This window comes from Pelophylax lessonae (genome assembly GCF_965119305.1).
Source record: "Pelophylax lessonae genome assembly, chromosome: 3".
NCBI classification, from domain to species: Eukaryota; Metazoa; Chordata; class Amphibia; order Anura; family Ranidae; genus Pelophylax; species Pelophylax lessonae.
In genome coordinates, this window is record NC_138770.1 from 31,229,845 (window position 1) to 31,245,591 (window position 15,747).

General features: G+C 47.1%; 3 protein-coding genes across 3 annotated transcripts in view; 2 read left to right on the plus strand and 1 right to left on the minus strand.

Moving 5' to 3' along the window:
- LOC309550774 (uncharacterized protein) overlaps nucleotides 1–15,747 on the minus strand; it is a 461,615-nt gene that overhangs the window by 416,795 nt on the left and 29,073 nt on the right. The window lies entirely within an intron of this gene.
- Nucleotides 1–15,747, plus strand: part of LOC309550268 (uncharacterized protein) — a gene marked incomplete at both ends in the record, with an annotated part of 461,917 nt that overhangs the window by 171,429 nt on the left and 274,741 nt on the right. The gene's annotated exons all lie outside the window — the stretch shown is intronic.
- LOC309549894 (uncharacterized protein) overlaps nucleotides 1–15,747 on the plus strand; it is a 103,764-nt gene that overhangs the window by 44,677 nt on the left and 43,340 nt on the right. Inside the window, 1 exon segment of the mRNA XM_082250385.1 lies at nucleotides 5,160–5,908. Within this exon segment, the coding sequence (XP_082106511.1) occupies nucleotides 5,160–5,908 (749 nt within the window).

The following is a 15,747-nucleotide window of genomic DNA, read 5'->3' on the forward strand; positions in this document are numbered from 1 at the left end:
TCTAGATTTACACCTACTTCATTCATCTTATGGTGTTTATCAACAAATTAAGTAAACTGATCCATGTGCAAATTCATATACAACATAAAGTGTTTGTGCTCAAGATACTGTTCCCTGAAGATCTACTGCTTCCACTTTGCACCTACTTCATTAATCTTATAATATTTTCTATAAAGTAAAAATCTGTGCAAATTCATGTAATCATACAATATTGTGTACTCAATATAGTGTTCTCGCAAGTCCACTGCTTCCTCTTTGCATCCACTTCAATTATTTTATTTTGCTCAATAAAACTCCACAAATTAATGAAAAGTTGATAAGGTGTGAAAGTTCTCCGTGCTCCAAACTGTGCCAGCTGTAGTGTAGCCACGCCTTCTTCCACCTCTTACACATGTGATGGTGAGGGCGCCCCCTTAGTAGTGCTTCCCCACTCACCAGAGCAATATGACTCCCAGCTTTTCATCTACCAGAGTCACAAACATCCTTCACACTCTCCTCACCTCCGATGGCAAAGGAACTGGATCCTCATCGCTCACTCCTGCAAGTCTGCTGCGCTTTCTGTCAGTCTCCCTCCTAGACTCGGCTTCCTCCTCCGACCGCTGTTCCAGCAGGAGCTCCGCCTCTTCATACACACTCAGGGAGGAGAGAAAGGGGAAGGATATACAGTACATACACACACAGCACAAGGCCGTGTTCACACTACCAGACGTTTCTCAGGGCTGCAGTTCCTCTGAGCTCCACAAGGTGGTGATCTCACCTCTACCCAGACAGGAAGTCTCTATGGAATACAGACAGGAAGTCTCTATGGAATACAGACAGGAAGTGGTGTCAGGTACAGAGGACATTCCATAGAACGTAGAGGGAGACACTGCAGGATCTGGCGGCAGAGGAGGTAATAAGTAGATTAACCCCTTCAAGGGGATCAGTTGATGATTAATATATCTTGCTTCCAAAGCTGACCACACATGGATGGAAATGTGAGCGATCCCTGCTAAACCAGCTGAATTTTCATGTATCTATGGTCACCTCCCCTCCCCCTTATCTCCTTCATTATGTAAGTCATGCTGAGATAATCTCCCATTGGCTGAGCAATATTCTCATTTGTCTCTGAGCTCCTTCTTGCTATTCTTCGTACTGCCTGTTGTTTCCTTGGATTGATTTTCTATGTAGTGACCCCGGCTTCATCTCTTGGATGCGCTCGTCTGTTGCTTGTCCTGACCTTTATCCTGATTCCTGGATCTCCTCCTCATCTCTCCTCCATATCCTCTTACACAGCTTTTCTCCACACCTGCAGTGACCCTGGGGTGGTGGGAAGTTGGCACCAGCATGCAGCAAAATCCATCCCCACCATTAGGAGCTCTGGAGAAAATTGTCTGCTATTTACACTCCGTTCCTCCACACGTCACCTGATCACATGAGAGATTACTTTCACAGATCCCTGACAGATTTCTGTATGGTAAAGGTCAAAGTTCACTCTTCATTTTAGGAAAAGTGGGAGGCACCCATGAACAATGATTTGGTTTGCATGGGAGCCTCAAATAGAGAGCCCCTCCAATCCCCCCATCCAAATGTCCCTCTATTCAGAGTCTATGTGTCCTATGACATCACACTGACCTCACAGCTCCTCCCCCCCAATGTCCATCCATCTGGCTTTTTTTTCTCATGCTCTTAGGATGTGGGCGGACCCTTGGCATCCTCACATAAAGTGGGACTGTTAGTCCTGCATTGTATGTAATGATGTCAGAATGCCTGCAACAAGTTTTTACTCTGCTTAGTGTGGGGTTACTGTGTGGGTAAATTATACCTCAGTCTGAGGTGGGGCTTTAATCAAATGGAAACCTGAATGGTGAGGTGAGGAGGATTCTGGGAATTTCATTTGATTTTACTATTTGTGTTCAGATCTAGAGTTTTCCTCCTGTGAAGTCTGGAGATCATATGACCATCACATTGCCTCCACCTCCCCCCCTGATAGAATAGAGAAATACAAAGAAGATTCTAGAAGTCACCAGAGAGATCATGGAGGAGAGGTGAGCGGTGCTGGGAATTCTGGGACATTATCCAGTAACAGACAAGGGATGTGTCTGGATGGTGACTGTATCATTGTGTGTGTCAGGTTCCTATAAGGTGTCAGGATGTCACTGTCTATTTCTCCATGGAGGAGTGGGAGTATTTAGAAGGACACAAGGATCTCTACAAGGACGTCATGATGGAGAATCAGCCGCCCCTCACATCACCGGGTAAGAGGAGACTTTATTGTAAAGGAGAGAGCAGTACGGAGGCTCCACCTAGATCCCCCATCATCTGATAAACACATAGAAACAATGTATTCAGTCAGTGTGTGTGTTTCCTACAGATGGATCCAGTAATGGGAACCCACCAGAGAGATGTCCCCGTCCTCTGTATTCCCGGGATTCCACACAGGAAGGTCACACCATCCCCCACCATCATCAGGTAGATGAGGAACAATCACTGATAGTATCATTAGGATCTGTACATTATCTGCATTGTTACCATTGATGTCATTTTTATTATATATTCAGAGTGGAAATCTGAGAGATTCTAAAGTTGAGGTTAAAGAAGAGATAAAAGAGGAGGATGATGAGGATGGGGTGATGGAGGAGTCAGAGTTTCTAAAAATACACAAAGATCTGTATCAGGACACCATGGAGGAGTCATCCAGCTACAGAAACCCTCCAGAGAGATGTCCCCGTCCTCTGTATTCCCGGGATTCTACACAGGAAGGTCACACCATCCCCCACCATCATCAGGTAGATGAGTGACAATTATTGGTAGTTCTGATTTATACACAGCATGTTTGTTACAATGAATATTTTATTATATATTCAGAGTGGAAACCTCGGGGATTATAATATTGATGTTAAAGAAGAGTATAAAGAGGAGGATGAGGAGTATGGAGTGATGGAGGAGTTTTCAGAAGGACACAAGGATATGATGGAGCCACCTAATACCAGGAACCCACCAGAGAGATGTCCCCGTCCTCTGTATTCCCGGGATTCCACACAGGAAGGTCACACCATCCCTCACTGTTACAAGGTTGGTGAGACAGAGATTATAAAACACAGACTCATGGAGACAATGTGTGGATTTTTATGTGATGTCACAATAATAAATCTTATATTTTACAGATGATATTCTTTCATTTTCTTGATTTAGAGTGGAGATCTAATCGATATAGAATTTGAGGTGAAAGCAGAAGAAGAAGAGAGGTATGTGAGGGATGATCAGCAGTCTTTGGAGGAGGATGGAATAACGGGGACATTTATAGAGGAGGACACTCCTACAGAGATCAGCACAGGTGGGTCATTAACACTAAATACATTCCTCCACCCATACTGCTCACTGATTGGTCCAGAGTAGGGGGGGGGGGGCTGGGTGATATTAGCCTGTAATACCCTGGTCACTTTCCTGAGCTGTGTTTCCCATCCTGTATTTCTCTCGGATAATCTTCCTTCTCTGTGCTGCAGACACATTTTATATCTCTAGACTGGATTTATGAAGATTCTGGGGTTCAGCTGGCAGCAAAATGTTGATGTTCACCATAGACGTTGCTCAGCCTAGACCCCTGGGTCTTCTGCCCCATGCCCAGGTCTAGCAAGATCTCTGACAGAACAATCCTCCCGGGGTTACTTGCTCTGTTATTTGCTGGCTGTGCCGGGTGGAGGGATGTGTCTGTATAGTCTCACACCCAAGTCACTGAGTTCCTTTCTTTTTTTTATTGAGCCGTGTATATTCTATCTATACAATGCACACACTGTTACACACAAACACACAAAAACTTGAAGAAAAGACATGAAAAGACACGCACACTGGTGAACAGTCGCAAACAGTTTTACAATCCTCAGTAAACATGAATGAGCCACAAATCCACCCTTCTCTTGTCACGGAGAATAAGCTGACAGTGCGCCACTCTGCAATTCCAGGTGTACTCTCACCTCTTCAGATGGACCCCATTGCTCCATACAAAGAGGACACACCCAGCATGAAATCACACACCTTCAGGTACATGTAGGCGGAGCCTCCTCTTTAGGTAGCCAGCTCCTGCTACTAGAGATAAAGAGACTCCATAGTGCTCACTGTTATATTTATTACATGGATAAGAAAAGCACTCACAAGGTTAAAAAAGCAATCCAGCATTGAATACACACAATCACTGCAGATTCCCCAAGCATCAGTCTCAGTGTAACTTGAGGGCACTCCGCCTAACGTGATGATGTCCTCAAACCACTCCCATCTGATGCGTTGCATCCTGATTGGACTTCCCCAAAGATATATATGGTCTTCAGGATCAGTCCAATCTCCATCGTGGTTGTTCTCCCCCATCCTCACTCTCTGACCTCTGGTGGGGCTCAGCCCCGCTGTTATTCATGACTAAATCATGGACTAAATAAGGAAGTGCGGGACTTTTTATGTTGGGAAGATGGCAATGAGTGATAGAGGGGGAGGGGACACTCGTCCTATAATCCCCTCATCACTGTCACTCCTATAAAAGACAGTTCTCATTGTTTCCTCACTCTCTGACTAAGGTCCATGAATAAAGAAATGAACTGGTAGGAGATCAGAGGACCCATTTACTAGTTACCTTGAGGGGGGAATTGTAAGATCCTCAGAGACAAAGCTGTCTGATGTGGGTGGAATCCTGGTTTAGGGGAACCAATCTGCTCATGTCTAGTAATAATCTTTATATTTCTATTTTAGTAGATGGATGGGAGATGAGGAAAACCTCAGAGGATTGTCTCACTTTGTCTCCAGACTGTAAAGTAGAAGATGAGGACATCACACAGTATAGTCCAGGAGAAAACCCGGCTACCTCAAATGTCCATCCGGCACCACACAGTGTAGATGGACCATCATATTCCTCTTATCCTGAGGAATCTCAGACTGTGAGGGACAGTGCGGGACCATCATATTCCTCTTTTCCTGAGGAACCTCAGACTGTGAGGGACAGTGCGGGACCATCGTATTCCTCTTTTCCTGAGAAACCCAAGACTGTGAGGGACAGTGCCGGACCATCGTATTCCTCTTTTCCTGAGAAACCTCAGACTGTGAGGGAGGGTGCCGGGCCATCGTATTCCTCTTTTCCTGAGGAACCTCAGACTGTGAGGGACGGTGCCGTCCTTACAACAGATAAGAGGTTCTCCTGTGCTGAGTGCGGGAAGTGTTTCAGTTTTAAATCCAATCTTCATGTGCATAAAAGATCTCACACTGGTGAGAAGCCGTATTCCTGTCCTGAGTGCGGGAAATGTTTTGCACAGAAGTCCGATCTTTCCAGACATCAGAGATTTCACACGGGGGAGAAGCCATATTCCTGTCTTGAGTGCGGGAAATGTTTTACACAGAAGTCTAGTCTTCACAATCATCAGAGCTCACACACTGGTGAGAAGCTTTATTCTTGTCCTGAGTGTGGAAAATGTTTTTCACATAAGTCATATGTTTCCACACATCAGAGATTGCACACGGGGGAAAAGCCATATTATTGTTCTGAGTGCGGGAAATGTTTTTCATGCAAGTCACATCTTTCCACACATCAGAGATCGCACGCGGGAGAGAAGCCGTATTCCTGTCCTGAGTGCGGGAAATGTTTTTCACAGAAGTACACTCTTTACAGTCATCAGAGATCTCACACTGGTGAGAAGCCGTATTCCTGTCCTGAGTGCGGGAAATGTTTTTCACAGAAGTCCCATCTTTCCACACATCAGAGATCACACACTGGTGAGAAGCCGTATTCCTGTCCTGAGTGCGGGAAATGTTTTTCAAAGAAGTACACTCTTTACAGACATCAGAGATCTCACACTGGTGAGAAGCCGTATTCCTGTCCTGAGTGCGGGAAATGTTTTTCAGAGAAGTCCAATCTTTCCAAGCATCAGAGATCTCACACGGGGGAGAAGCCGTATTCCTGTCCTGAGTGAGGGAAATGTTCCTCACTGAAGTCCTGTCTTCCTGTTCATCAGGGGTCCCACACAACCCTGGAGGTGTATTAGTGCCTTGAGTGCGGGAAATGTCTTCTATATGAATGTTGGTGGACATATGGGGAAGAAGCACACCCTGATATACACGTCAGATATACTCCATGGCTGATCTTCATCATGTAAGAAACACTTCATAAGGAGATCAGAGATCACCAAAGACATGGATGAAGTGTTGTCTCGTGTTGGCAATTGATAGCAGGAGAAAAATAAAAATGGAGTCCTTACCTTTCATTGGCTGAGTACATTTTGTGCGGGAAGATTTCACAAACACTTACAGATCTGGTTGTTATAAATGTGTTGATGAAATGTGACCCGCATTCCCCCAGTCATGGTGAATTGGGATTTCCTATAAAGGTCAATTCCATCTGGTGGCCATAATGTGCTTTCCTGACAGATGTCAATGGCAGCATACGTTTGGGTAGCCTCGCCCTCGTTCCTCCCCCATGAGACCCCGCCCCATAAATGTTCAGGATAAGCCAATGGCTGCATTCCTTTTTTGTCCTCCTCACTTATAGGACCATTTTTGTATGAATTTTTCCTACCTATTGGAAGCATTGGTGGGCGGGTCTGGTGCTGGGCAGCTGTGCGGGATGTCAGGAGCTTCCTTTGGTATCCAGAAGTCTTCCAGGATGTCCCGAGTGGTTATTAAGTCCCCAGCTATCAGCAGGGTGGTGTTATGGCACACATATGTAGAGGATCCATGCCTGGAGAGTGGGCCCTGCCATCGGCGGCCATTTGCATTGGCTGGGAGCCCAGCTGTTAGCGGGTGGCCATTAAGTGTTAGACACGTGAAATCCGTTTCGGTGCAAAAACAAATTCCAACAAATTTTTGGTTATTCCTAGATTCGGATGTATCCAAATCTCCAAATGAAATTGTAATGAATTTTGTTGAAATCTGTTAAAATTGGTTTTGTTTATTTGTTTTCTAACGAAATTCTAACTTTTCAGAATGATTCAAATTCGGATCAGACAAAAAAACGATCGACCATACCAGGAAACAAGTCCTCAACATGGGGGGGTGGGTGCTTTGGGTAAGCTATGCCCCTCCACCCCGAAGCACCTTGTCCCCATGTTGATGGAGACAAGGGCATCTTCCCCACAACCGTGGCCTGTGCTTGTGGGGGTCTGCAGGTGCAGGCAGGGGGCTTGTCATAATATGAAAGCCTCTTTTACCAAGGGGGCCCCCATATTCCGCCCCCCCCATGTGAATGAGTATTACCCGTACCTATTCACCAAAAATTGTCAAAAAGTAATAAAAACACACACAAATTTTGAAAAATCCTTTATTTAAAAAAAACCTACTGCAGGCTCCTCCTCCATACATAGGAAAAGGGCGGGGTCATCTGTCTACATCACCTGGAGGCACTGCCCCTTCTGGCCTCATGGATCGGTGCATGCTGGGTCCCTGACGTCAGAAAGGGCGGTGCCACCAGGTGATGTAGACAGGTGGCCCCGCCCCTTACCTATATAAAATATGTGAAACGGGGAGCCTGCAGTAGGCAGAGGGTCTCCATGATGGCGAGAGCTTCTCTATTTATTTATTTTTCCGGGTGCGGCAGGCTTTGTGATTGATGACGGATCTACATCGGGGGACGCTGGTTTTTATTTTATAATAAAGGATTTTTCAAAAATTGTGTGTGTGTTTTTATTACTTTTTGACACTTTTTTGGTGAATAGGTACAGGTACTATGGTCCTGATACTCATTCACATGGGGGGGGGGGGGTCCCTTGGTAAAAGGGGCTTTCAGAAAATGACAAGCCCCCTGCCTGCAGACCACCACAAGCACAGGCCACGGTTGTGGGGAAGAGGCCCTTGTCCCCATCAACATGGTATGGGGTCTGGTATGGGTTAGGAGGGGGGGTCTTGCTCGTCCCCCCTTTTCTGACTTGCCGAACTGCATGCTCAGGTAAAGGTCTGATATTTATTTTGGGGGACCCCACGTCAATTATTTTTTTTTACATTTTGGCATGGTCCTGGTATAGCCTGGGGGGCGGGGGGAGACCCCTTGTCATTTTTTTAAACATTTTCTATTGCCGGGCAATGCCGGCATTCTTTTCTTTCCATTCATCTGTCATTGGGGAAGCCCGCTGACGGCTGATGAGTCGTCGGTTGGTAAGGATGCGGGCGGCCGGCTTCCCAGCCCCCTGCTTAACAACCAGCTATTTCTTCACTCAGAATTCCAATCAGTCGATTGTTTCTCGACCAATCGGAATTCTGATCGTTCTGATAAGTTTGAATTCTTTAGATTAATAAACTAAACAAATTTTAGCGAAAAGGAAAATAAATTTAACGAAAACTAAACAAATTCCAAAACCAAACTAAAAGAATTCCAAATTCCAGAATGAAATGAAATTAGTAACATAATGAATCTATCCGAAAAGAAACAAATGTTTCCATTCTGCACATGTCTCCTAAGCGTGCCCAACCCAGATATAGCAGTTGTGTTCCTGCCTCTGGGATCCGGGTCGCCCTGCGGATGCTTCGATTGCCCTGTGGAAGAGGTCCGGGACACGTGAGTATGTTTGGCTTGAGGTCAGCAGAAGGGAGCAGATGCCATGCGGGCTGCTAGGGAGTAACCAAAAGGAAAACCTATGGAGAGGACTCTGCTCTCTGGGTGATCGATGTGCATTGCAGCATCTTATCAAAGTTTGGTGCAGTCGCCTACCTTTGTCTTCTTTTCTGTCCTGAGGAGAGAACTGTTTGTTGAAGCAAGGTTTGCTTTCTGCGTAGCGGTACCCCTGCAGGAGCCGCTTGGATATTGGTGTACCCGGGCCTCCCACTGATTACTCCACAGCCAGATACAGGGTATTTTCACACAGCCAGGTGCACACACTCTTCCGCTCGTTGTCTCCAATGACCAGTCTAGGGGATGTGTTTTTATGTTTTATTTGGAGAACTTGGATAGGAGAAGAAAAACCAGAGCCAACATGAGAGTTCCAACATCCTATCTGTTCAGAGAAATGGGAACCTACAGATGTTCACAAGGAACCACTGTCATATGTGTGGACTTTAAGGGCACAGCATGAGACAAATAACAACTCCATGGATTTATCCTAAAATAACATTTATTCATTTATCTAAAACCACATCTCAATAAAATGAGGAAACTGGCCCCAAACTGATCTCAGCTCGTACACAGGACATCAATGTCTCCTACTAATTTCACTCATGTACATCATACATATATAAGGATAAGTTGGTATATATCATAAGGTTCGTGTAGGTATAGATATTTCCTCTCTTCACTTAGATGTAACATTTAGTGACGGCCATGTACTTTATTACTGAATATATCTTATTACTGTCTCCAGACCTAAACCCTATTGAGCATCTGTGGGGGATCCTCACGGAAGGTGGAGGAGCGCAAGGTCTCTAATGGCACTTTTCCACTGCTAGTACCGGCTCGGCTCTACTCGGCCCTGCTTGGCCTGGTTTGCTTTTCCACTGCTGGTACCGCATGGTATAGGGTCGGAACGGTTCGGTACGGTACGGTATAGGTTTGCTTTTCCACTAAAGCAGTACTAAAGTTAAGTGGGTGGGATAACAACGGGGTGGGTGGGATTCTCTGACCAATCAGTGGCTAGTAGTGACTCCATGCAAAGGATTGTGGGATATGGTACCAGTTTGGTACCTGTTGGAACCACAATCGAGTAGGTACTGTTTTTTCAGGGCCGTACCGTTCGGTTCCATGCAGTGGAAAAGCAAATCTATACCGTACCGTACCGAACCGTTCCGACCCTATACCATGCGGTACCGCAGTGGAAAAGCACAAAAGGGTGCCGAACCGGTACGGTTCCATGCAGTGGAAAAGCGCCATAACATCCACCAGCTTTGTGATGTCATCATGGAGAAGTGGAAGAGGACTCCAGTGGCAACCTGTGAAGCTCTGGTGAACTCCATGCCCAAGGGGGTTAAGGCAGTGCTGGAAAATAATGGTGGCCACACAAAATATTGACACTTTGGGCCCAATTTGGACATTGTCACTTAGGGGTGTACTCACTTTTGTTGCCTGTGGTTTAGACATTAATGGCTGTGTGTTGAGTTATTTTGAGGGGACAGTAAATTTACACTGTTATACAAGCTGTACACTCACTACTTTACATTGTAGCAAAGTCTCATTTCTTCAGTGTTGTCACATGAAAAGATAGAACAAAATATTTACAAAAATGTGAGGCGTGTACTTACTTTTGTGAGATACATATGTCTTGGATGGGATGCGGATAAAGCAGACTCATGGTGAGGATTCCATCAATTCAATTTTTAGGGCTCTGTTGGATCAGCTAACTTGGAGGCAGAGGAGGGATCAGATAGACCCTGGATTTCTCCATAAAGAGTACCTGTCCCTGACAAAGCTATCACAAGGGATGTTCCTTGTGGTAGCAAAAATGTAAAGGTATGTGATGTATGGCCATCCATGTGAGGTATCGCCATCCATGTGAGGTAGTGGTGCACTGAATTTTCGGCAACCAAAATTTTCGGCTGAAAATGGGCCTATTCCATTTCGGGCGAAAATGGGTTAAAGATGCCGAAATTAATGATGTGAGGTATCGCCATGAACATCAGTGTGAGAGAAGAATTCTACCAGCAGAGATCACATTTACCGATAAGCTGTAAACCTAGAAAGGCTTTTATAAGGGACACCTATGGATAATTTTAGGCTCCGTAGTTTGTCACAGGCGTGTGCAATTTTTATTCTTCACATTTTTGGTATAAATTTACTTGCCACAACATTATATTTTATATCTTACCGATAAAATGGGTATTCTATTGTATTTATGTGCATTCAAATTTGTGTATTATTTCCTGAAAATTTGATGTGGCAAAAAAATCCCCAATTTATTCCTCAGGGTCTCTGCTTTTGGAATATATTTCATGTTTGGGGGTTCTAAGCAGGGGAGGACTGGCAGCCTTAGGTCTGGGGGGCAAGTCCAGTCGAGTGGCCCATTGAACCACCGAATCGGCTCCCCATCCATCTGCACCACATTTCCCTCACAGAGAGATAGAGAGAGACTGCTCCACATTGCCCACACAGAGAAAGAGAGAGACAACCCCACATTGCCCGCAGAGAGAGAGAGAGAGACAACCCCACATTGCCTGTACAAAGAGAGAGACCGCGCTCCATTGCCTGCACAAAGAGAGAGACAGCTCCACATTGCCTGCACAGAGAGAGAGAGAGAGCGCGAGAGAGACTGCTCCACATTGCCCACACAGAGAAAGAGAGAGACAACCCCACATTGCCCGCAGAGAGAGACCTCACCACAATGCCTGCACAAAGAGAGAGACCGCGCTCCATTGCCTGCACAAAGAGAGAGACAGCTCCACATTGCCTGCACAGAGAGAGAGACCGCTCCATATGATCTGCACAGAGAGAGAGAGCGCGAGAGAGACTGCTCCACATTGCCCACACAGAGAAAGAGAGAGACAACCCCACATTGCCCGCAGAGAGAGACCTCACCACAATGCCTGCACAAAGAGAGAGACCGCGCCCCATTGCCTGCACAAAGAGAGAGACAGCTCCACATTGCCTGCACAGAGAGAGAGAGAGCGCGAGAGATACTGATCCACATTGCATGCATAGAGAGAAAAATCGCTCCACATTGCCTGCACAGCAAGGGAGAGACTGATCCACATTGCCTTCACAGAGAGAAAGATACTGCTCCACATTGCCTGCACAGATAGAGACCGCTCCACCTTGCTTGAACAGATAGAGAGAGAGAGACCACTCCACATTGCCGGCACAGGGAGAGGGACCGCTCCACATTGCAGTTTCTCTGTGGAGCAGTCTGTCTCTCTGTGCAGGCAGTGTGGAGCAGTCTCTCTCTCTCTCTCTGTGTGGGCAGGGTGGAGCGGTCACTCTCTGTGCAGGCAGTGTGGAGCAGTCTCTCTCTCTCTCTGTGTGGGCAGGGTGGAGCGGTCACTCTCTGCAGGGCCGGATTAAGAGCAATATGGGCCTGGTGCTGGGGATTTTGGTGGGCCTTAAGGGTTGTGTGTCGGCGTGCGCAGGCCAAATGCTATGGAAGTCCCAGGCTTCCATAAGAGCCCTGCATCAGTGTACGAGGTGCGCCCTGAGGTGACGTTGAAGGGCGCAGCTGTGCAGAGCTAACACAACATTACAGAAGCTGAATACCTGGCTTCCATTAGGACTGCCCGCAGTGCCCATTATTAATCCCACCACCCGGCCCAGGTGATCCATGCGGAATTCAGAATCGGTCAGGCCAGGGGAGACCTCTCCCTGTCGGCCCATTGCTTTCCATGCATGGCCTGTTCTTTTTGGGCGGCTGGGCCCAGGGTCACATCATTGGGTGGGTGTGGCCAAATTGTACATGGGGAGGGTCCTAAAGAAACATTGTTAAATAAAACCAGGAATGCATAACACACAAGCACAGGGTTAAGGACAGGAGAGAGTAATACACAGAATGCTGGGTTCAGGACAGCATAATACATAGGGAGCTGGGTTTAGGACAGCATAATACATAGAGAGCTGGGTTCAGGACAACGTAAAACACAGAATGCTGGGTTCAACACAGCGTAATACACAGAGTGCTGGGTTCAGGACAGCGTAATACACAGAGCGCTGGGTTCAGGACAGCGTAATACACAGAGCGCTGGTTTCAGGACAGTGTAATACACAGAGCGCTGGGTTCAGGACAGCATAATACACACAAAATGCTGGGTTCAGGACTGCGGAATACACAGAGCACTGGGTTTAGGACAGCATAATACACAGAACGCTGGGTTCAGGACAGCGTAATACACAGAGCGCTGGGTTCAGGGCAGAGTAATATACAGAGCGCTGGGTTCAGGACAGCGTAATACACAGGTTCAGTAGGAGGCTACTTGCAGGGTCAAGGTTCAGGAGGAGGCTACGTGCATAGGGCAGGGCTATTACCCATTTTTTTGTTTTCTTCTGTATGTAATGACTGTATACATGTAATTTTTGTGTGTGTATTATATTTTGTCAGTATATGTGTGAATATTATTTTCTGTGTGTGGGTGGGTCTGTGTAATGTCACTCACACACAGCCTGTATAAAACATATACAACTCACATCACTCACACACCAGAGAGACACTACAGGAGATGGTGAGAGACTGCAAACCAGACATGGTACAGGAGATGATCAGAGTGCAGACATGGTACAGGAGATGGTCAGAGACTGCAGACATACTACAGGAGATGGTCAGAGACTGCAGACATACTACAGGAGATGGTCAGAGACTGCAGACATGGTACAGGAGATGGTCAGAGAGTGCAGACATGGTACAGGAGATGGTCAGAGACTGCAGACATACTACAGGAGATGGTCAGAGACTGCAGACATGGTACAGGAGATGGTCAGAGACTGCAGACATGCTACAGGAGATGGTCAGAGACTGCAGACATGGTACAGGAGATGGTCAGAGACTGCAGACATGGTACAGGAGATGATCAGAGTGCAGACATGGTACAGGAGATGGTCAGAGACTGCAGACATACTACAGGAGATGGTCAGAGACTGCAGACATGGTACAGGAGATGGTCAGAGAGTGCAGACATGGTACAGGAGATGGTCAGAGACTGCAGACATGATACAGGAGATGGTCAGAGACTGCAGACATGGTACAGGAGATGGTCAGAGACTGCAGACATGGTACAGGGGATGGTCAGAGACTGCAGACATGGTACAGGGGATGGTCAAAGACTGCAGACATGGTACAGGAGATGGTCAGAGACTGCAGATATAGTACAGGAGATGGTCAGAGAGTGCAGACATGGTATAGGAGATGGTCAGAGAGTGCAGACATGGTACAGGAGATGGTCAGAGAGTGCAGACATGGTACAGAAGATGGTCAGAGAGTGCAGACATGGTACAGGAGATGGTCAGAGAGTGCAGACATAGTACAGGAGATGGTCAGAGACTGCAGATATAGTACAGGAGATGGTCAGAGAGTGCAGACATGATACAGGAGATGGTCAGAGAGTGCAGACATAGTACAGGAGATGGTCAGAGAGTGCGGACATGGTACAGGAGATTGTCAGAGAGTGCAGACATGATACAGGAGATGGTCAGAGAGTGCAGACATGGTACAGGAGATGGTCAGAGAGTGTGGACATGGTACAGGAGATTGTCAGAGACTGCAGACATGGTACAAGAGATGGTCAGAGACTGCAGACATGGTACAGGAGATGGTCAGAGACGGCAGATATAGTACAAGAGATTGTCAGAGACTGCAGACATGGTACAAGAGATGGTCAGAGACTGCAGACATGATACAGGAGATGGTCAGAGACTGCAGACATGATACAGGAGATGGTCAGACACTGCAGACATGGTACAAGAGATGGTCAGAGACTGCAGACATGGTACAGGAGATCGTCAGAGACCGCAGACATGGTACAGGAGATGGTCAGAGACCGCAGACATACTATAGGAGATGGTCAGAGATTGCAGACATGGTTGATTCAAGAGATGGTCAGGGACTGAGTTTAAAGCTGAACCCGGTGTAAAAGTGTATGGTATCGCAGGGCTGCTCCACTCTATTTAAACCAGTTCTGCAAGATCAAGTCAGTAAAAGTGACAGAAGACAGCAGCACATCCAATTTCCAAAATAAAAATTGTCTTACAAACAGTTCAGTAAACAGGTAATGGGTCTCTGAAGCTTCTAACCTGAACCAACTGTAAATGCTCCAAAAATAAAATAAAAACCCCATGCAGCGCACACACAGCTCAAACTAGCTGAATGGAAGCTGAAATGGTTACCAGTCATTTGTTCCTGGTGTTGCTGCAGCGTCTTCTTATCAGTGTATCAGGCAATGTACAGCTCAGGGAGATAAAACATAAGGAGTGAGGGGAGAGGAGGCTGATCGGTAACCTGCACACTGCCTGAACACACAGATATCCGGAACACACTGCAGCCCACCAGCATTACATGTGACATTGCTCTAATTGTTGTCATACCTTCTTGCCTTGCATTTACATCCCTGGTGCTCCCAGTCAAATGTGGCAGAGAGAGGGGCAGGGGAGGAGTGCGATACTGCCTGCTGACTGGCTGTGGATGAAAGGGAGGAGGAGCTCCACATCTAGCCCGCCCATCCCCAACATCAGAGCTCCGATTTGACAGCTCTGCTCCTCTCACTCTCACTGACACTATGCTGGACGGTCACACTGAATGTAGAGCTAGACTGCCAGTACACCGTCCCTGAATCCAGGGACATGCAGGGAGGTTCTGAAGGAGCAGCCCGCTGTCACTTGTAGCACAGAATCCGGGCTTCTGTGTTTACAAGTGACAGAAAACAGCAGTGATAATGGACCTTGCCGGCCAGGGCCTATATTATGGTGGGGGCCTGGTGCTGCAGCTCCAATAGTCCCTATGTTAATCCGGTCCTAACTCTCTGTGCGGGCAGAGAGGAGCGGTCACTCTCTGTGTGTGCAGAGTGGAGCGGTCACTCTCTGTGTGGGCAGAGTGGAGTGGTCACTCTCTGTGCGGGCAGAGTGGAGTGGTCACTCTCTGTGCGGGCAGAGTGGAGCGGTCACTCTATGTGCGGGCAGAGTGGAGCGGCCACTCTATGTGCAGGCAAAGTGGAGCGGCCACTCTATGTGCGGGCAGAGTGGAGCGGTCACTCTCTGTGCGGGCAGAGTGGAGCGGTCACTCTATGTGCGGGCAGAGTGGAGCGGTCACTCTATGTGCGGGCAGAGTGGAGCGGCCACTCTATGTGCAGGCAGAGTGGAGCGGTCACTCTATGTGCGGGCAGAGTGGAGCGGTCACTCTCTGTGCGGGC